This window comes from Pangasianodon hypophthalmus, chromosome 20, assembly GCF_027358585.1.
Source record: "Pangasianodon hypophthalmus isolate fPanHyp1 chromosome 20, fPanHyp1.pri, whole genome shotgun sequence".
In the NCBI taxonomy this organism is placed as follows: Eukaryota; Metazoa; Chordata; class Actinopteri; order Siluriformes; family Pangasiidae; genus Pangasianodon; species Pangasianodon hypophthalmus.
In genome coordinates this window covers 5,489,623-5,512,398 of record NC_069729.1, presented here as the reverse complement: position 1 = coordinate 5,512,398, position 22,776 = coordinate 5,489,623, and the positions used below count along the sequence as shown (strand labels likewise).

Sequence of the window (22,776 nt, the reverse complement as noted above, 5' to 3'; positions counted from 1 at the left end):
CTTGTAGAAGATAAAATCCTTTATTAAATGACCTTGCATTCATTTTGTATGTTTTTGCTATAATAAATGAACGTGCTGTTTTATGCTCACAGTAGTAATGAGAGCGATACACGGTGAAGGCGTAACTGAGCTTGGTTAGAGTTTGAACTTTGTCAGTGCACAGTGTGTTTATCACTTGATCACATTCTCAGAGTGCAAAGCTGTGAAACGGGTTTTAGTCCAGTTTGTTTGACCTTGTTGGGTTTTTTTTTTTTTTTTTCCCCTACCACTTCACAGACCCAAACCACAGAGAGAATGGAAAGTCCTGAATAAGGGGTAACATTAAAGATGATAAGCTAAAAACAAAACATTGTCGGGGAAGTCTCTTACTACTCACTAGAGAATGCTTTCACTTACAGAAAGCAAAAATCCTGAAATCATTGATATGATGTAGTTTTCTGTGAGGAGACGTTTTATTTAGCATTTTTGGAAGGAGTCTCCAGTGTCAGCACTTTGTAACAGTCAGAGGTAAAACATGAGAAAGGATGGAGAGATTTGTGGATACTCGGTAACGTGACAATCTGCATTTTATTTTGTTTTACTGACTTCAAGAGAGAAAAAAGAGGCTGTTGAGGGAACGACTGTTTCTAGCTGCTATAAGTGATAACAGGAACTAACTTGTTTCATTAAATGTAAGTGTTGTAAATGTGACATATTGCTCTTTAATTTTTAAAAAATTGTAATCGTTGGCAAGTTGCCATAGTATAAGAGGAATAAAATACTGTGGGCTGTACTGTTATTGGAAAATAATCAACTTCAGGGTGGCAACAGTAACTCCACTTCACGTTGCCCCACAGCACACCAAGTCATCACTGACAGCATGCCCCATCATGTTTTATTCTTTACATAAAACAACCTAGTGCTTCATATAGGCTACATACTAATAAATCTGCACATTAAAATTATATTAGTTTAAATATATTTTTTTAAATCTTTATCAAAACAATTAAAACAGGTAAAATGAGCACATTTTGTAGAAGTTTAGAGCTTGAAAGTAGTGTGACTTATTGTATTTAATGTATAGCCTTCAAACAGTGCCAAAGCACTTATTATTATTGTAGTATCAACAATATAACTTTGGACCTTACTGAGAATTATCAATCTAGTTTACATTTATCCAATTAAGGGACCTTATCCAGTGTCCTAAGGGCTTAATTTAACTAACTACAGTTGGGTGGCCATACCTTAAATGTTTAGCAGTTCTTATGTGGCATTAAATATATTATGATTGTTTCCTGGGCAAAATGATATATGATGCAGTAAAGCTTTTAAAATTTCAAAATGAAAGCATTTTACCGTAATGACCAAGGATAAAGTGGTTCCTGAGGATGAATGAATAAATGAATGGATCAACTGTAGATAAACAGTTAACAGTTGCCTAGACCAAAGCAATACATCTTACAATTCTGAGATGAAAGTATTTCTCTACAAAGATGTCTAAATGGGTATTACATCAGCATTATTATTATCGCAATTATGCCATGCTATGTGTGGATGTAGTTAATAACAGCAAACAGTGTGAACTTAATTAGTCTCTGTAATTATATTCCATGCTGCCTTTCATTAACAGTCATTATTGAATACATACTACACGTAAACATGCGTTATACTCAAATACCAATATTCCAATGTTGGATTTGCCTTTATTTTGATATTAAAAATATTACGTGTTGTGGAGATCAAGTAAAGACATGACTTCAAGGCATGAAAAAAAAAAAATACAGAGCCATGAAGACTGAGACTGGACAGTAATGCACAGTATATTGATGCACATTTCATGTGGCAGAAAACTAAGCCAAATGGTATATTTCTAATACCGCCGTCATTAATTTGTAGTGAATGAGATTTTGCTACTCTCCCATTACATAGTCATTAAAAGTAATACAAGATGGACCGTGGCCTATATGCAAACGTCTATAAGCACTATAATCTACAGCAGCAGTTCAGGTGAACAGAAATTTTCATCATAGACGAAGAAATATGAGCATACTAGAATCCATTTAAGTTTATGATCAGTAGAACTTGGCTAGAACCAGGCAACCTACCAGAGAAAGTCTTTAACAGCACACAAACATTGGGCTACACGATTCATCAGAAGTAACTGGTGACCCATTCATAGTGACAGCTCAGGTTCTCTTCCTGCACCGCTGGCTGGAGGTGTACCGTTTATCAAAAGCCCATCATCATCATGAACATCTTCATCATCCGACTGAACCACGGGGGTTTCGGCTCCGTCCTCCCCCTGGCTGTCGGAGGTGGCGGTGGAGGAAGTGGAGGATATCCGTGATTTGAGCTCACAGGTGTCTGGGACTCTCATGGAGATTTCTTCCCTCAGCGCAGCATCAATGTCGCTACTGCCGCCAAGACCTAGAGGAGAAATCACAGTTACAGCCATTAGCGTCATCACCAGGGATGGTTGTAGTATTAAAATTCTTTATGATGTTAGTGCCAGGTATCTTTCAGACCTCACCCCTGACTCACTGCAGTTTGTAGTGTTTTAACCAGTGTTGCTAGAGATTTTAATCATGCATTTATCTTGAGTAAGTCAGGGCTGTGGTGGATCCGGAGCCGGGAATACACCCTGGATGGAACTCCTATCCATCTCAGAGCACCATATACACACATTCACACACACAGTCACCAACCCAGCTACCAACATGTTTCTGGGAGGTCAGAGGAAACCGGAGAACCCAGAGGAATCCCACACAGTCAAGAGGACGAAGGATAAAGATTGTGTTATGTTTGCACTGTAAACTGTCATGTGGTAGCTGTCATTAGGTTTTGTATTACTCTATGTCTTGTTTAGTGTTTGTGTGTGGAAGTGTGTACTGTAGGATCACTATAAACCAGCAACAAATCCCTTGTACACTCAGGAATACTCGGCCAATAAAGCTGATTCTGATTCTGATTCTGAAGGAGAACATACGAAACTGACTACATATTCAGTAGCCCTGCCCTAGACATTTTTATATTTAGCGTAATTTTTAAATTAGTTTTCATATTTGAATTTTATTTTCATTATTGCTTAGAAATTCAAGTTAGTTTTTTTTATGACACTTTGTTGGTTTATATTAGACTTTATTTATTTATTTTTTTTACTTTTATGTGGCTAAAGTAGTACAATACACACTAATATGAAACTGAAATGGACAAAACGTGTTTAAGGTGTAATATGCTGTACAATAAAGCGACCTTGGTTGTTAGAAAAGCACTATATAAATTGAACAACCATACAAATGTAATAAAGTACACTGAATATTGCTTTTTAATGTTTCTGTAATAAAAATATGAGAATGTAGTCATGCCAGCATAATATGTGTAAAACCAGGATAAAGTGCTTACTGAAAGTGAATACATGAATGAATTTTTCCCCAGTTTGTCCGTCCATGCTGACAGTCGAAAATCAGCAGATGGTAGAAGAAAAAAAAAATCTAAAATTCTGTCTTGTAAGTGATTGCTCCTGATGGACTATGCCTGGGGACATGAAAAAAATGTAAAGATCTGTGATCTGTTGATTTTAAGTTGTCCATTGCTACCTTCTAGCGGACATGAACATGCGTCGTCCTCCTCAGTCGAGGCGAGAAACACATCCAGGGCCTCCTGATCTGAAATGTCCAAAAGGTCCATTTGCTCCAGCATGTCCACGTTGACCTCCATGGACGAGATGCTGCTCATGGGAGCTACGGAGCATGGAAAAAACGTCTCGGATATCATAAAAAGAATTAATAATCTGTTAATAATTATTCTAACAGTGTCTGTGCTTTACTCACCCCTCTTGTAATCTATCTGCAAGTGTGCTGAGGAGAAGTAAACATCCACGTCGTGCTGGAACGCCTCCTCAAAGAAGCGCTGTCTTTCTCTGAGCTTCAGCTGCTGGGCCGCGTCCATGTCCGGAAGCCTCAGTGTGTTCTCTGTTTCAGCTGGGAAACACAAAAAATATGCACAAGCAAAGATTTCCCAGACTAATTAGGAAGCCCCTAGTGATCACTTCTTGAGAGGTTTCAGTTTTCAGCCTGGAGTGCATGAATAGTAAATACATAAACCACCACCAGGGAGCAACAGTCAGCCATTGCTCCATCGTTGTTGGTGCCAGAATTTGTACCAGGACTCAATTTTATTTCATAAAATGTAATCCCTATTAAAACGAATAGATCTTCTATTTCTGGCTTCGATATGTTTCTATCTGTAGGTAGGTCCGTAGGTAGCAACTCTGGTGCGCACAAACGCACACATACACAACGCCCTCAGTCATCTCATATTGCCATAAATCTGTCAAGGCGTGCAGTTCAGTCACAGCATCTGTCAGTTCTATGGCTGCTAATCTGATTGGGCTGGAAGTGCAATCACATTTACTCCCCACATCAGGAGCACGGTAATAGCCTAAAGAGGAGAGCCGTGAGAGGAAAGAAAAATGAGATGAGGAAATGTCCAACTATTATGAATGTGCATTATGAATCTGGGGCTTAAGGAGGGGCTTGGATCATATTTGTAAGTGTATATGTCTTATGTACACACCCCACAGCTAATGGGTTAATGTTGTTAAGAAGAGTAGGAAAGCAGGACATACTGTAAACATGACATGTGTGTGTGTGCTTTAGTGTGCACGGGTATGTGCCTGTGTCATTGTACCTCTTAATCAGCATTATATTAGAATACATTATTACAATACACTATTGAAGTAGTGCCCACTTGTTTTGTCTCTGCATCATCCATTAGTCAGATGAGTAGTCTGACCCTCTGCTCGAACACGAGACCTCTGCCTCTCAGCTATTTATGGAGGCATACGCAGGAGTCGGAGTAAATGACTCATCGGCAATTATAACCACATAAATATACACAACAGAAAGAGCGCAACCTTAACTAGAAAACTGGTTTTAGACACTTAATGTGTTATGTTTCACACAGTGATCAGTTTAGTGATTAGTTGCACATGACTCATTTATCTTCACATGTTCATTTTTCACATGATTCCTTTATTTCCATGTTCATTTTTCAAATGATTCTTTTATTTTCACATGTTCATTTTTCACATTATTCCTTTGTTTCCACATCTTCATTTTTCAAATGATTCTTTTATCCACACAAGTTAATTTTTAATATGATTCTTTTTTTTTTTCATGTTTTAGCTTTTCACAAGATTCTTTTTATTTCCACAAGTTTGTTTTTCACATGATTCCTTTATTTCCATGTGTTACCTTTTCACACGATCCTTTATTTCCACGTGTTACCTTTTAACATGATACTTTATGTTCCATGTGTTAATTTGTCATAATTCCTTTATCACAAGTAAATTTCTCACACAACTCCTTTATTTTCACATTAATTTTTCACATTTAGAGCAAGTGGTTTTATTTCTCACATGTGATCATATTATATTATTCACACAATGTCACTGGAATTAAGATTTCACATGTGAGCATATATAACTCACATAGTGACATGAAAAACACAATCACATGTAAAATGTATGTATTTCAGAACAATTCTATTTGAATGTTTTGCTTTTATTCACTTATTGTAAGCTTACCAGAATGCAATTCCTAAATTTTATATGCAAAACCCCCTTATTTCTTAATATAGGAAAGTCTGAATGAATGCTGTATATTTTCACATATTTTATATAAATTATGCATCAAATTTCTAAAAGAATTATGTGGTACACTATGTATACTGTATAATGTGAGAATATAAAATTTAAAATTTGCAGCACAGTGGTGGTACTCCATGACCAGGTATAAGAACTATTGCTTTAAAATGTCACAGCTACACTTTTCCCTTTAGTGACCATCAATACATCGAACCGCACAAAAACAGCATTCCGGGATTAAGCCGTAATTAGAGCGTACAGGCCTAGATTGGGCTATTTGGATTGGGTTTCCAAGCCTCGGTCAAATTAGGAAGAACGTAAAGACTAGCCTGTGCTGGGAAAGCTGACGGTTCATGTGGCTTCCACATGTGTACACTGATTATCACAGCAAATACTAAAGCACACAAAACAAAGTCCCTGATGTACACTTATGCATAGTGCAGCATTAGCTATTTTCAGCTAGTTGATTGCTAGCAAATTAGCTTGTGTTTGTTACAATTGATTGTCATATTCTCAGAGACTAATTAAACAGTAGTCAAACTTATAAAAGTCAAAATATAACATAATAAAAAGTCAAAATATAACATAATAACCAAAGGATTGTTTTTTATTGCTAATAGTAGTTAGCATAGCCAGCTTAGCATGCAGATTCTGCAGCTAAAATACTAATATCTTCATGACATTACTTAACTGAGCTCATATGTAATGCTCAATTAATAAATCTGCCTGAAATATCAACCTATATAATCATAATCTGCCATCCCAAGGGAGTTTATCATTTAAACCCGTTTAATTTTCAACTGTTGAAAGTCACACGTTCACCAAGTATCATGAACGGGTTTAATTAAGTCTTCTGCATGATATACACAGCTGATATTTTGGATTCCTGAGGCTTATCTATTTAATTTTAAATTCTGTGAACCCTCATAGATAATGTGATTAGCCATGTTTTTTCTTCTTAGAGAGTTAATATGGTTTTTCAGGAATGCAGTTACACTGAGTTAAGCATGTTTGTGTCTGCTGGGCAATCTGATGTGAAACGGCTTTTTGAAGTTACACATCACACTAAATTGATCTCATTCAGTCTAATTATGTTCACTCAAAAGGCTTAACTTTGAAAATATGCGTGTGAATTCGGGGAATTCCTGTTCTTCATCTGCCAGAAGAAAAAAGTCCACATTTTTCAGTCGGTTGCTCAGTAATAATGAAAATGTGATGACTAATGATGCAGACATCCTGGCTTTTTGTTTCAGTTTCCTGAAAAAATATGAATTGTCACATTTGGCAACAGAGTGTGTGTTCTCTGCGGCAGATCAGGAACAGTCAGTGACCCCTTGGTGTGTGAGGACGGCGAGTCAGCCAGCGGACGAAGATGTCACTCTGACTCACTCTCTGGCTATCAGACCGTGAGTGTGTGTGTATGTGTGTTCGTGTGTGTGCGTGTGTGCTAATGCTGCATTCCGGCGCTGTTTTTAACATGCCCTCATCATCTTTTCTTGCCATTTCCCTTCAGAATAATCCCCGTCAGTGTGTAAAAGGTCATTCCTATACTTTATTAGCTCAAGTAGTATTTACTAGATACATCATTGGATGTCTGAGGTATCGAGTCAACATAACTGTAAATATCACTAGCAGAACCTGACCAGGAGGCCATTTTCATGAACAACATATTTTTAAAATATATCAACATAAACATATACATAAGCATATAGCTAACATTTGTTACGTTCAGATTTCTTTTTATATAACCAACCACTCCATTTAGATATGAGAACTGATAAAAGTTTATCACTTTATTCTGCGCAGGTCTGTTAGCACACCAATCTGATGCAGTTCAGAGGCAATAAACTGTACAAACGACCATATTAGAGCAATACTAGCTCTCTGCACTAAACACACACTCGCATGTGGTCAAAGGTAAGATGTACATTCAGACATTCTCTGGCATCCAAAATTTTTTCTCACATATACTAATGTAGCTACAAACTCTGTTTTAACTGCTGTTTGGAATCATTTAAAGTAATTATAGCACAGATTGGATTATTGTGAAATAAGTAGGCTACCTTAGTGTGCAAAAGTTTGTATCGCCCATGGTTTTTGAATGGGGGGACGCAAGATTTACCTCTATTTTACAGTTTATCTGCCATAAAATATAGCATTCCAACCTAGTAAAATTAAATGTAGGTGCAACTATCTAAGGCAAAATCAACAGCAAATATTTTAATAAGTCAATGATTAACATCTGGTAGAGTTCTAACACATAATGAAAGAAGAATGTGAAGGTGGTGAGTAACAGGAAGGGAATAAGGGAATATATATTACATGAGATGATCCAAAAGTTGTTTAGATGATATGAGGCAATATTATAAATTATAATAGCAATGGCAAATGCAAACTTTTGAATATATATATATTTTTAGGGATGCACCAATACCAATATCGCTATTGCTATCAGATATCAGTCCATCAGTCTACTACCAGCCTTATTTACTCAATATCAAGACAAGGAGCTACAAAATCTTCCTAATACCAGTAATCTGATAAAACATTGTATGTCATTGTGGTCATTAAAAATAGACCCAATAAGCATTTCAATTCTGCAAGCACTGAGCACTGCAATACACACTCTTCCTTTCCACTCTCTCATCAGGGTCTACACTTTGCTGTGCAATTCACATACTGCAAAAATTGCCATCTTAGCAAGTGAAAATATCTTGAGTACAGTCAAATTTATCCAGTGTTTCCTATTAAAAGATTGCAGAAAAGGAAATCAAGGATTAGTAAACCTGTTTCTAAACATTTTTACTTATTTGAAGCTTTAAATTTTATTCTATTGACAGAACATTTGGCTTCTTTCTAAAAACAAATGAAAAAAATTGCAAAATTGCCTGCCAATATAATAAATCTATTTCAGGCTTGAAATTAGTTAAAAAAAGATAGAAATAGGCTTAATAATCTTAATTAATAAATCAGGAAATACTGGCTAAATTTGACTATATTCAAGGTATTTTCACACGCTAAGATGTGACTTTTTCAGTGCGGTCTCTTGTGCTCATTTTTAATGACCACACATGACCACAAGGCTCACGTAAGTGCTCTCTATTAAAGATACTGTTTAAATGCCATAAAATCTTAAACCTAGAACATGAGGAGCTCATTTCTGGCAGTAGAGAGTAGCAACCAGCATAAACAGAGCTAAATAAAATGTGCAATGATGTTCCTAAGTAAGCTATTCATTCTGTATAACCTGTTTCAGCAAAAGTAATGACTAGTACCAAAACATTTTTTAATTGTACTTGGTGTGAACTAAAAAAGGATTGATGCATACCTAGTTGTTTTTTTTTTTTTTACCTAGTCTTAGTATACACAGTTTTACCAATTTTGTGAAGAAAGATCTGAGAAGCCTAACACACCCTCATCCCTCATTGCAATAAATAAAAATGTCATCTCCATTTTGTGTGATTTTTAACTTTTGCATTTTCAGTATAGCCAAAAAAAGCCATTCTGTCCTCAAGGCCCATATTTAGTAAGCTTTTCTGAGTAATCTAACTCTGTCATTTCTTTCGAATTGTGTTCACGCATAGAATGTGGTGAGTGTAACTGATTCTAGATTGACATTCATATTGAAAAGAGTTAAGTAGATCTTAAATGGCATTTATATCTGACCTAACACAGCTTAAAATATTTAAGAGTAGTCTCCAGGTGGCTATTTTTATATAATTGTGAGTGAAAAGGGAAGGGCACTTCCAACCATCAGGAGAATCAGACATGAGACATATTAGTGGGAGTGCATGTCAGGGTGTGTGTCCATGTGCGCTGCTTTATGCTGAGTGGCACATTGTTCGGTCAGGAACTGCAGGGGAGGACACAAAGCTGGAACACCACTGCCCAGCTTTTCTTTTCACTCCTCATTCTTTTCGATGTTTTTTTTTAATGCTAAAACTAGCATCCGGCTCAACGTCTTTAATAACCCGTGTAGCTGCACAACAGGCCAGGAAGGAGAAGCAGGGTCACTGGTTTCTTCCTTTGAACTAACTCGGGGTTAATTGCCCAGCTCAAGGAATGGCTCAAGTGCTCTCACAGCAGGTTCTCTCAAACCCTCAGCCTTCAGGTTTTCAATTTATTTCTCCACTTTACAGCCTGTTTATGCTCACAAGCTCAGCCACCTGCTGAAAAATAGTGGTACACATCCGGACGCCCACTAGTCTGGCATGGCATGGCATGGCATTTGTGCGATTGGAGTGTCTGATGCCCCGCTTGTGTCCACGGGTTACATAAAGAAGAATGGCGTATTTCACCTCTGGTCAGGCTTAGAGACAGCAGGGGTCTGATTAATAATGACAACAAGTCACTTGCAGCACACAGAAAGGCTGCTGATGTTTATTTCTCAGACATGGATGCACACACCCGCACACACATTTCCGGTAGCTTTCATTAGAAGAATAGATTTTGATCATCTAATTTTAGATATGGTTAGAAATGAGGCTACTGTGCTAATATTATTGATGTACTGCTCTCTAATGATTCTGAGTGGTCAATTGATTGACCCCTTCAGATCCTGCGTCTAATGTAATGTATTGTCAAGTCACATGATTCAGGGATGTTTCTTCATTAAAATGCATAAATAAAGAGGTTCACTGATTGGTTAACAAATTAAATCACTGCTGCACTGAAATGCATAATGTTTTCTTTGTCAAAATTCTTTATCATCCTTATTTGTCCAAATGTAAGACAAAACATTAAAAAAATCAGGTCTTAACCAGGTTACGGTTACAGTGACCTCGCTGAGAGTAAACAAGTACATGATGATGAGAACACTGTTCTCCTTTAGATCTCACACACACATCCACTAATTTGAAGTTAACGTTCTCACACTCGATCTCTTTATAATGTGCCAAATCACATCTGATCCTAGCTCAGCGTTCTCTCCTTCGTTATGTCACACTGTGTCTATTTAGTCCACTGAGGTTTGAATGAAGAAGGAGGGAGTGAGTAAGATCCCAAGTCTGAATGCGGTGAGAAAAAAAAAAAAAAAGCAGATCGTCCAGGAGGCTCGACTTGACATTCCCAATGGAGAGGGCAAACCTCTCTTTCTTCTCTGCTTCCTCTCTCTTTTATTCCCTCTGTGGGATTGGCATTAGAGTAAAGAGACAGATTTGAGCCTGGCTACCGGACATGGCACGGCAATCACACTAGACTCGCCCACGCTAACAAACCCAAACCCAGAGCTGCTTCTTGGAAACCCACAGTACCAGCACAAAAAGAGTGCATTCTCTACACACACAGGTCATTTACTGCTAAAGTAACGATGCTATATCCTGGCCTGTGGTTTTTCCGGGAGGTTTTGCTGTTTTAAAAGGTCTCAAAGCAAATTATTATAATAGCAACCCATTTAGTTTATATCTGCTTACTTCATAATTTAAAACAGACAGTAAATTAGTTCCGTTTCCTTTGGAGCGTTCCAAAGGAGAGTTCCATCTCTCCTTTAAAGGTGCGGTTCCTAAAATAATTACAGAATTTCAAAGATACCTTAGAAATACTGTGATTCCTAATGTTTGCATGCGATGAATTTTACTAGGGTTTTTATTATTATTATTTCAGCCTTGTTTTTATACTTTTATGGCCCTGAAAACAGAAATAGCCAATTGTCAAAACACAGCTGCTTAGCTTTGAGCCCTTAAAAGGCAGTTTCAACAAAATTAGTCAGTTGGAGTAAAGGGAAGTAAAGACTTGTCAGTTTTTTTTTTGTTGTAATGGCAATTTATCTTGTAGGCAGCAGAGTGTCTAAAATTGCAAACAGCTGCTTTAAAAAACATTTTTTTGTCATCATCTATGTAAAGAAAAAAACCCACAGTGGGGCATGCTGTTGTAGAAAAAAATCAACAATGGCGTGTTGTAATGCATTCCACCACAAAGCAGAGTTACAGTTAGTTTAGATTATTTTATATTGATTTTTTTTTGTTTATTTTAATAACAGCACATCCTGCAGTGTTTTATTCTTATATACCACAGAAGCAGTTGTTCCCTCACCAACTTCTCTGTTTTCTTGCTCACTTGGAGTCAGTATAAACAAAAAAATGCAATCCTGTTCAAAAACCCAAAAGAATAGATTTATCTCAGATTGTTACAAAGCACTGATACTGGAGACGCCTTCTAAAAATGCTAAATAAACATCTCACAGAAAGCAATTATGCACGTGTATGTGGAGAATCTGCCGTACAGGTCAATGTGAATGAATGAATGCGTTACTATAGAAACAATAACATACACTCAGTCTTCTGCTATGTCCTCACTTTACCACACCCCTATTACGAAGCACAGAGAATAAAGCCAGAGCGACATGGCCTTGGCATCCGATTGCTTTTCCCATTCATACATAACATTTTCCATTTTCCACAAAACCTCTCAGGCTTGATACTCTCCAGAGACGAGGATAGGAACTGTGAAAACCCCAACAAAGGCACACTGCTAAATTTATTGCTGTATATGTCTCTGAGAATAAACACTGCAGATTGTCTCGGGGCTGTGTGGTAGCAGGACACAGGAAACTAGTGTTCCAGCATTCCCATGAGAAGCACCAGACAGAGCTTTAAACCCCAGAGATCATTTAAGCTACATCCCATAAGCTGGTCGGAGTGACTGTGGGTTTTTTATGCTGGTTTTTATAGATGAGCTACAATAAAACACTCCCACAGGCTGTTCCTGACCAGCACAAAGTTGGAGAAAATGACCCTTCCAGATGCTTTAAAGCAATTTTTCGACCACATAAACAAAAATACGGACAGTCTCTGGTCTGTGGTTAAAGAACTAATGTAGTGTTTGGACACGATATATATACAACAAGGCCCATTTGGTGTGAAAGTATTAAATCACACTCTCTACATCCAGAGTGAATGACAACTGTAGTGTGTAATTCTCTGATGTATCACTTTGACAATTTTTCTGGATTAATATTATTGTCTTTTACACTTTGTTTCTGACTTGAATGAATTACACTGTACAGTTGTATACACACTGCATAACAGTGGACCAGCTGAGATTAGATAGGGCTGAACTGCTTGTCTTTACCTTCCTTTGTGTCATCAGACATTTCTCATTGTCGATCTCCATCTGATGATGACACTTGTTATGACTCAGCAACTCATCTCTAGCCAATCATGTGAGCCAGCTGACACTGACACACTAGTCACGCTGCATCGAATTGCCCTCTTTCAGCGCCTTGGAAGAACTGATCTCAGGTCAGCTGTTTCAGTTAAACTGAAAACATAAATATACACAAGCTGGCTTCAGATCAGTATGGTGCAGCGTGGTGCTTTGGGGAAATCCCCTTCGCCATCCCCTTAAGGGCCATTTCCTTACCTCGTCAGCTCAGCTTTTGTTATTTCTAAAGAACTGAGTAGAAATAACTGTAGACATCGGGAAAAGAAGTGTTGACTCAGCAGTTAAGGATAGTAATCAGTAGGTTGTGAGTTCAAATCCCAGTGCTGCTATCCTGCCACTGTCAGACCCCTAACCACAAGACCGTTAAACCTCAACTGCTCAGCTCAAATCACTTTGGAAACATCTGAAAATGTCTGCCAAATGTAAATGTAAAATTGCTAATAGGGCTTTGGGTTCAATCATTATATTTTAATTATTGCACAGTGGTGATGAAGCCTTGATTCTGATTAGTCAGAAGCTGTTGATTTATTTTTAGAATAGCAGCTCAGTACAGAACAGTAGTTCCAGCTGTAATTCATTCATATTAATGCAGTCGTTCTTATACATTATCACTTCTGTAGTAACTCAATTCATTCACAGGTACTTATATGGCAGAGCATGTACATAATCTAAGGCTAATAATAAACTTTTTTAATTTTTTTAAAATGTGTTGTTATTTACTTGTTTATTTGATGAAGTTTCCTGTAAAGTGATGCTTATTTAACATTAATGGAAGGAGTCTCCAGTTTCAGGTTTAGGTTTTCGGACATGGGAAAGTCTTCAGGACAGAGGACTTTGCCCTTCCCGGTTTCACAGCACCATGATTAGCTTCATTTTAGACTTCAAGAGATAGAGGAAAAAAGAGAGGGTGGTAAGGGAATCACCATATTTGTAACTGCTATAACGTAACTGAAAAACAGGAACTAACTTTTCTCACGGACAGTAATTCTCAACAGTTCAAAAGAATTATGTGTCATTTATTAATAAATAAAAAAAGGAAAATCATTGGCAAATCAACGTGGTATAAGAGGAATAAATACACCTCATGATGTGCCCTTATAGGAAAAAAGAAACAAACATGAACTTTGTGGTATCTTCCCGTGGTAAAGTTACCACGCTGTGGTTGGTTAATTTCTTACAACAGCACGCCCCCAAGGGTTTTATTCTTTACTTAACGCAAATGGAGTATAAATTAAATCATAATACACAGTTATTCAGGAGGTTGGATTAAACAGTATACCTCCTCAATCTCAGTTATCAGAAGATTGATAATGATTATACTCATCAGCTTTGCTGTAATTTAGATAATCCTAACAAGTGTCCATTCTATTACATTATTAGTTCTTTTCCTCAGCCCATTTGACAGACTGTCGTAAATATTTCATGAGAGCTAGTGAACCTGCTCAATACACAACTGAAGAGGCGGCATGAGTCTGAGCAACACAAAGGTCATCTTACTCGATTCTTTTTCCTGAGAAAACCACAACAGCATGGCCACGTGTTTTTTCCCCCCTCAGTGCTTTTATTCCATTCAACAAGAATCACGTCACACAGCAAACATGACCATGAGCTGAATGACACAGTGTAAAGACAAGACAAACGCAAGTGTTTCCAGGAGCTGTATATAGAAAGGCTACTGCACTGAGTTACTGGAAAGTTTGAAGGATACCAACAGATGCTGAAAGAGAGGAAGTGTAACTCGGCATGACATCATTCAGTTCTGGTATACGGAAGAGGTGCGTATGTGCATGTGTGTGTTAAAACTACCTGGTTATTCAATTAATTATATATTGACTGACATAACATGTCTGTAGTTATCATATAAGCATTTATGTCTTGGGACAATCTAGAGTCAGGATCTTTTAATTTTGAATTTGTTGTGCTGTGTTACTCACTGTACATTCTTAACTGAATAAATTTGTTATACAATGCATATAGCAAATATTTTTACTTTATTACATTCAGCCACCAATCAAACATCAGTCATGTTATGATAAGCAGCAGCTAAAATGGTAAATTGCCAGATTTAGCTACATGTAAAAAGCTAGACATCCAATTTAAGAACACGTGTTGTGATCCTCACCAGGATATAGTGGTTACTCAAGAGGAACGAATGCTATGCTAAGATATGGCTGTGTCTATGATAACGCTAATTGTTAACATTAACCACAATGCATAGCTAGCAAGCAGAGAATGCTATGTATGATGTTAATATTTTTTCCCCATACAAGAGCTACAGTAACTCGTACAGACATTCAGTGCAGTACTAAGCCTCTTTTATGAGTAAAGAATAAAACACAATGGGTCATGTTATAGGAAAATAAACAACAATGACTCCAAAGGTAATTATTTTCCAATAACAGCACTTCCCAAAGTGTTTACCTAAGTGAATACTATTTTGTCCATTTTGTTATGTCATGGAACTTCAAGAGCCCATTATAACTTACATTATAACAACTAGAAACAGTTGTTCCTTCATCAGCCTCTCTTTGTTCTGTCTTTCTCTTGAGGTTAATAAGACAAAAAAAATTGCAGCTTGTCATGTTACTGAGAAACTGCACAGCCCTCTGCCCTGAAGACACTCCCGAGGTGGAAAACTTAGAGCTACACTAAAGTTACAGCTTTATCCCTTACTGTTACATAGCACTGACACTGGAAACTAAATAAACATCTCTTCACAGAAAACTACACTATATCAACAATTATAAATCTGTTTATGTCGATCGTCCATCATGGTCATCCATAATAACAATAATAATAATAATGTGTGTGCATATTACACACATGTGTGAGTTTGTGTGTGTGTATGTGTGTATATATATATATATATATATATAAACACATTTGTCTTGCAGCCAGAACTACCGTCAAAGCTGCTGTTATAGAAAATTAAGCAACAAAATCTCAGGTCTTTCTACAGTACTTTAGTACTTGTAAATGATCTTTTTCATACATTATTTTGGTTTCTGCACAGGGTGTGGCTCCCAGGCTGGCTAAAAATCTGCTTGCTGTTTGTTGGAAAACCCCACATACTTTAAACCAGACCCTGTAGTTATTATCATGGTTACATATCATATACTTAAAACCAGGTCAGCAGAAAAGTAGTGACTTTTCTTATGTGTACATACTGTATATGTTTTTGTAGATCATAATATACAGTGTGGCATGGGGGTATGGTGGATTTAGTACATGGTGCATTATGAGTGCTGTGTCTGTGTTGTAACATTATGACATTTTTAAAATCTAAAGAGTGTGTAGATGTGCAGTAACGGAGTAAACTGGAATGAAAATACTTTCCTGGCCTTGCAGCTGTCTGTGTGCATTTCACATTCCACAGCTGTCCAGACTGTAGCCAGATTTAACAGATGACAATGTTGGTTTGGGTTCATGACACTGGATTCAGGTAAGACTATGTGTTCAATCTGAAAGCAACAGAGAACTAACACACACTGTGTCACATTCAGAGCTGGCCACTTAAGTCAAAAGGTTATATTGATGTTTAGGTGGGGAAAGTTACTGGTATTCAGAGTCAGGTTACGCAGGCGCTTAAGTCGAATTTCTGGGTGCAAATTAACATATTATCCATAAATCCATTATCAATTTAAATTGTACCCATTAATAATTCAGTGATAGAGATAAGCGGGGTCTCTGATTAAGAAGCTGTCTCCTCTGATATTCTCTGTGAAAAAAAAACTTTCTGTGGACTTTAAAGGGATGATGTTACTATTTATTAATGAATAGTTCATAGTTCATCATATTTATGTATTTAATATTGGCCTCGAATTGCATTCCATGGTATTTTCTTAGTGTATTTGAATAAATTCCAGTGTGATATACTATGGTTACATTAAAACTGTCAGACAATGGTGCTGGACTTTCATGCTATTCCTCACTTGAGCCAATGTCACAATCCTGCATAACTGAAATATGCTGAAACAAACTCCTGCACATGTAACTCTCACACAACTCTCTGAATAGCACTGGAAACAGTTACACCTAAAGTCTGAATACTAATGTGAACAATGTGAGAATTAAATCCTCACAAAACGCACTTAACGTTGCATTAAGAATAGTGTGATCATTATGTGGACATTATCTAGTTAGACGCCTTAAATTACGTTTATCTCTCAAGTCAGCCTCAGCAGAACATGGAAATGCATGGACTGTCCTGTATAAATTTTCAGAAATCCAGATGTAGCATTAGATCCCTAATGAGAAAGCAAGAAGCGACAGTTGGAAGGGACAACTCCCTGAGGTGACATGAGGAAGAAATCATGAGAGGAACTGGACTCACAACGGAACCCATCTTTTTCTGTATGGCACCGGTGAGTGCGATTATAAATCATTACTCTTCTACAACCGTATACTTTCCAGTCAAATAGTAGTAAGTGTGTTGGAAAGGATGTTCACTATGAGTAAACTGTGACTAAGATGGCTGGGATGAGCACAGGACAGTCTTTATGATTACAGCAACACAGTCGAAAGAAAGTCTGACACGTTCTCTTATAACAAGAATGTCTGCGCTTGAGGAGTGCAACAATCTCCCCTGCACTCTTTTCAGCTCTGCTCTCCTCCACCGCAACCACTGAGCTAGCTCATTTGGGCACGGATCCAGGAGTAAATTATTGATGGCGCGAGTGTGTGAGCATGCATGCGTGTGTATGTGTGCATCAGAAGCGGGGTGAAGCACAACCCAGCACCAGCAGATCCCTTGCCTACTCTCAACAATGACCTCATTGTTAACCCTCTCCTCTCCTCAATAGAGGTCTTTAAGAGCAGGTCAATAATAGGGCAAATCCCATTCTGATGAGCTATAAAAAGACATACATAGCAGAGTGCACAATTAGGGCTCAGTGTAATAAAGACCATCTCTCATAGGAGTGAGGAATGAGTGGACGAGGCATGAGTAGTGTCAGAGTAAAATGATAAAGACTGAGGAGGGAAAAGTTACATCGTCTGTCTGGGGTTTTTTATGGGAAACAAGTTGCACAAGTGTATGAACCTGCAGTCACACATCAAACTGCTGATTCTGAATCAGTGCTCTTTCAGGTGCTGTTTTCTCAATGTCCTGAAATCAGTTACAGTGACTGGATTCATTAGGTAGCTAAAAGATAAAGGAGAATAGTACCCAAATAAAATAAAAATAAAAAAAACTACTATCAGATTGTACTTTGAAAAACAATGTACTTCTGGACTAAATCATAAACTTTCTGTTGTTTTTTTTTTTTTTTGCATTTATTGTATGTTCTATTTATAAAATAACAGTTTTAAATCTAATGTTCTTAAATATGCCACAAATTAATTATTAATTTTATTTGCAGTTTTTCTACGATTGATATTAGAATTGTAATTCAGACTTATTCTGTACGTCAGTTTTGCACTTTAGAACTTAATTTCTCCCTTAAGATTTACTTTTTCCCCTCAAAACACCTTTATAATGCAACCGATGGAAGGAGTCTTCAGTGACAGGGCTTCAGAACAATAATTCAGTGATAGAGATAAACTACTACCAAGCTGTAGTTTTAAGTTTTCCCCCATGGGAAAGCATTCAGGGTGGAGGGCTTTGAGTTTCTCGATAACATGAAAAGCTACATTTTTGTCTTAACTTCAAGAGAGAAAAATGAAGCTGATGAGAGAACGATGATGATCCACAAGATTATATGTAACTGTAAACTGCTAAAAACACACAATGTTACTGTTTAATAAATGTTAAAATGTTAGCATTGGCAAACTGCTGTGGTATAAGAGGAATAAAGCTACTCAGGATGTGCTGTTAAAGGAAAACTTCACATCAGGTCACATCACACTGCCACATTGTTGATTCTTTTCCTTCAACAGCATACCCTCAGGAGATTTTTTTTATATATATACCAGTACAGATTGAGTTACTAATGTATAAATCACGGATAAACATATCCTTCTATGTAGTGATTGCAGGCTCTATGTTTTCCAGTGTAGTCTACTAAATCAAGGCTGTTCTACAGAATTGTTGTGTCCAATTCACTGCTTGGTCCTTCAGTAGGGCTACATCACAGTGATGTAGCACTATATAAAAGGACAAGAGTAGTTTACTGGCCAACTTATTTAAGGCTGGCACACAGAGCTGTGGCAGTAAAGAGCTGGCAGTTGCTCTCGAGCTCTATTTACAAATGCATGATGGCAGGCAATGAGTTGAGAGACTGCAGTAAGCAAATCAACACTCATAAATGTATTCCTGATAAACACTGGACACTGGCCAATTCATAAAATACAAGCACGGCAAAAATAACTTGCATTATTGAAGGGACTTGGAATAGCCATTTTGGTACTAACTGTGAGGAGGTACAATGTGTAATTTATGTATGGCATAATGAGAACACTCCATCCTAAAGGCTGCAGGCTTACCCATTACAAGTCAAGCAACAGAATTCCTTGGAAGATAAACATTTCCACACATGAGGGCCTTGCCAGCTGGACTTGATTGAGAGCATGATGTTCTTGAGACAGAGTCTTAATTTATCTGTATCTATATCACAATGGGTCTTTGGCCCTAAGACACAATAATGTGTGATTTATCATTCTGTGATCTAATTTCTGGTCACAATACTCAAAATGTGCATGAGTGTGTAATAGAGTGCAGTATGATACAAACAGACTGAGCATTGTGTGGGAACCAAAAAGTCCTCATGATCCATTTTCTGAAAATGACCACACACTGATGTTTTGATTTAAGTCTGAACAAATCTACTATTCTGCTTGGAATTAAGAAATATTCAATAGAAAGAAATCTTGATCTCGACAGCAGGTTTGGTGCAAACAGCTCCCAGACTACCAAACTAGCACTGGCCTGAATGATCACTTATCTAACCAGAGGCAGCCCACATCATCTGAAAGAGCCTGAAGAGACTGGACTCCAAATAAGGGAAGGAATTAGGAGTGCCTGAAAACCTCTGCACAATACACTTTAGCACTGTTAAAATGGGGAATTTTAAAGCCACAAGCATGCATGATATTAGTAAAGCTGTTTAATTTTGGAGAAGTAACCGATCTACCACACCCTGAGACAAAGTGTTTTTGTACAAATTTTGTACAAGCAATAGAAAAGTGAACATAGTTTAAAGCGTTTATGCCTTTAACTCTTGCTTTTTAGCACAGTTTAATCATTTATCCACTGTTCTTCAGAGTTGAGGCATCCTGGTGATTGTCTCTGAAATACCTGCTTGCAGCTTTAAGATGAATTCTCTCACTGTAGTGTTCATTATTTATTCAATTATTTTCTGCTTTATCCAAGTCGCAGCCTATGTCAAGAATTCTGGGTATAATGCAGCAATACACCCTGAATGGGATGCCAGTCCATCGCAAGGCATAACACACATCCAGATTCACACCTATGTGCAATTTAGAGTCACCAATCCACCTACAGGTATGTTTTTGGGATGTGGGAGGAAACTGGAGAACCCAGAGGAAACCAAAGACATGGAGAGAACATGCGAAGTGCTGCACAGACAGTAACCAGTAATGAGCTCAGGATCGAGCCAGAGACCCTGAAGCTTAGTGCTAAAATCCCTGACTGTACTGTATCTTTAAAATGAATCTCTGACTGTAACACTCATTTATTCATCTTCAGTAACAGCTACATATCAGGAAAAGTCACAGTGTCACAAACCTATAACCCGTGACAGGAATACTGGGCACACCTCAGGGCAATTTAGCGTAGCCAATCCAACTATGTTTTCAGAAGGTAGGAGGAAACTGGAGAACCTGGAGGAAATCCACACAGACACATGCCAAACGCTGCAAAGAGAATAACCAGAGCTCAGTTTCAAACTCCGGTCCTTTGAGCTGTGAGGAACCAACTGAGTTTAGCTTTAAGCTAAAATTGCTCACTGCATCTTTAAGATGAAATCTCTGATTGTTGCTGTAGTAGCCGGTTATGTAACTTTAAGCTGAATCTCTGACTACACCTTAAAACTGTAGCAATAAGTGAAGCTTAAAGCTAGACCATTTTATTGTGTTAGAGAAGCATTTCTCTGACTTGAGCCCCATAAAAGAACATTTCTCAATCTCAGTCTTGGGATTGAGCACAGCACAATGCAGTTACTAATTCCACTAATGAAATAATGGCAGTGATAATTAGCTTATTAGTTATATTGGGTTTATTATAATATTGAACCACGGAATATTGCAGCTGACCAAGACCTGGAGTCAGGCACGATATTGAACACTGCTTTAAGGTATAAACATTTGTCTCTATGTTGTACATAGCTGTAATCTATATGTCTGTGCACTGTCTCCAATTATGACATGATACAGTGTTTCAGTACATAGAATATATAATGAATAGTGCTCTTTTACTGTAAGCAAATTTCACTGTTTAGAAACTTAGGTAGCCTTATACTGCTGTATATTATATTTTACTGTTTTACTTGTTATATCGTACTGTATAGTCAATAGATCTTCTCCACACATCAAGTGTTATCCTCTATATTAAATATTACAAAGCACATGTGGTGAATTTTAAGTGAATATCTTGAATCTTGATCACTGAAGAGTGAAGTATATACTTACATGGCTGACGTTTGTTGTGTAGGTTTGCCCCCTTTGAGTTCATGATCCCTGTGTTTCCAGATGCACACATATACACACACACACACACACACACACAGAAGATGGATCAGAGAAGCCTCACGCAGGACTGGATCCTTAGTTAGACCCTGTGCAAAGCATCAGCAGCAAAAATGATCTCCACCAGAACATATACTCTCATCTCTCACTTTCTCTGCCTATTTCAGCATGTTCAGAATCCTGACACATTCACAGAAATGAAGCTCATCCCCTCATCCCTGTCACACACAGTCTAACTTAGGAGACTGAAAACAGAGGGCTTAGGCCAGTGGAGCATACCATGTGGTCATTCATAGGGGAGAGCTCTCTCACTGCTCAGACAATACCATAGAAGAAAAGGCGTGGGGGGGGGGAAGAATTATGCAACAGGAAAAGGAGGGTTTAAGTTTTGTGAACCTAGGCCTGCTCTTTCTCATTCAGTCTCTCTGTCTGTCCCAGGGTGTAACTCTGACAGGAAACAGGCTCGCTCATTAACAGAAAAAGTACTGACACTGAGCATTTTCCTCCGTTATAAAACAAATCTATTCATCTACACCTCGTTAATGCTTATATCATACAATAATAATAATAATAATACATTTATTATAATATAATACTATATTTATCACAGTCAGAAACTATACTGCTGCTTATCACATTTTCACCTACTCAGTGTCTTAACCTTAGTCTTGTGGTCTGTGAAACCTTCCCACATGGTGACATTTTCCACTATATACAGTATATTTCTGAAAATGACAAACTTTCCTAATCTGAACTGAAATATGTTTCTCTTTTGCATGTACAGTACTGTGCAAAAGTCTTAGGCACCCTATTTTTGTTAGTACAAACTTTGTTATAGATTTTTATTTATGACCTTTTATTTTATTGATTCAGTACAAAAACATTTTAGAATTCCAAACATTAGTTTTCCAGCACAAAATTAAATGTTACAGAAAAATGTTTGTATGTCAGTAAAGAAAGCAGCATATTACATAAGAGACACTTTTCAAACAAAAAAAAAAAACATAATGAAGGCTGCTGGGTTTTGCTGCAAAAATAAGATGCAAGTGTGACAATCAAAGTCTCCAGAAGAACTGTGGCTGCTTCTGCAAGATGCTCAGTAACACTTACAGCTCATTTCCTTATAAAACTGCACTAATTATACCTGAGACTACTATTTTTTTTTTTAAAGCGAAGGATCACACCAAATATTGACTTTGTTTCATTTATTACTGTTTACTGCTCTTTATAGTATTTTTTAATGTAGAAACATTTAGTTTCATTATCTTTGAAGGCATCTTTGCACTACAGCATTTCTTTGCATGTGCTAAGACTTTTGCACAGTACTGTATCTCAACCAAGATGTT

At 37.4% G+C, this 22,776-nt stretch overlaps 1 protein-coding gene across 1 annotated transcript; it reads right to left on the bottom strand.

The window, feature by feature from the left end:
* Positions 1 to 1,662: 1,662 nt before the first annotated feature.
* On the bottom strand, positions 1,663 to 21,687 carry si:ch211-253b8.5 (dysbindin). Its single transcript, XM_026935416.3, has 5 exons — positions 21,580 to 21,687; positions 21,374 to 21,421; positions 3,810 to 3,959; positions 3,576 to 3,719; positions 1,663 to 2,406 (listed from the first exon to the last, which is right to left on the bottom strand). Exons 1-5 carry the CDS (start codon positions 21,617 to 21,619, stop codon positions 2,153 to 2,155), a joined length of 636 nt encoding a protein of 211 aa, XP_026791217.3. The 5' UTR covers positions 21,620 to 21,687; the 3' UTR covers positions 1,663 to 2,152.
* Between the last annotated feature and the right edge of the window lie 1,089 nt (positions 21,688 to 22,776).

Bases quoted from the DNA above. Each gene is read 5' to 3' on its own strand.
- si:ch211-253b8.5 (XM_026935416.3), bottom strand. From the start codon at position 21,619: ATGTGTCAGGATTCTGAACATGCTGAAATAGGCAGAGAAA. The intron at 21,422-21,579 runs GTGAGAGATGAG...CTGGAAACACAG, and splicing joins TGCTGAAATAGGCAGAGAAA to GGATCATGAACTCAAAGGGG. The intron at 3,960-21,373 runs GTAAGTATATAC...TGTGTTTCCCAG, and splicing joins ACACAACAAACGTCAGCCAT to CTGAAACAGAGAACACACTG.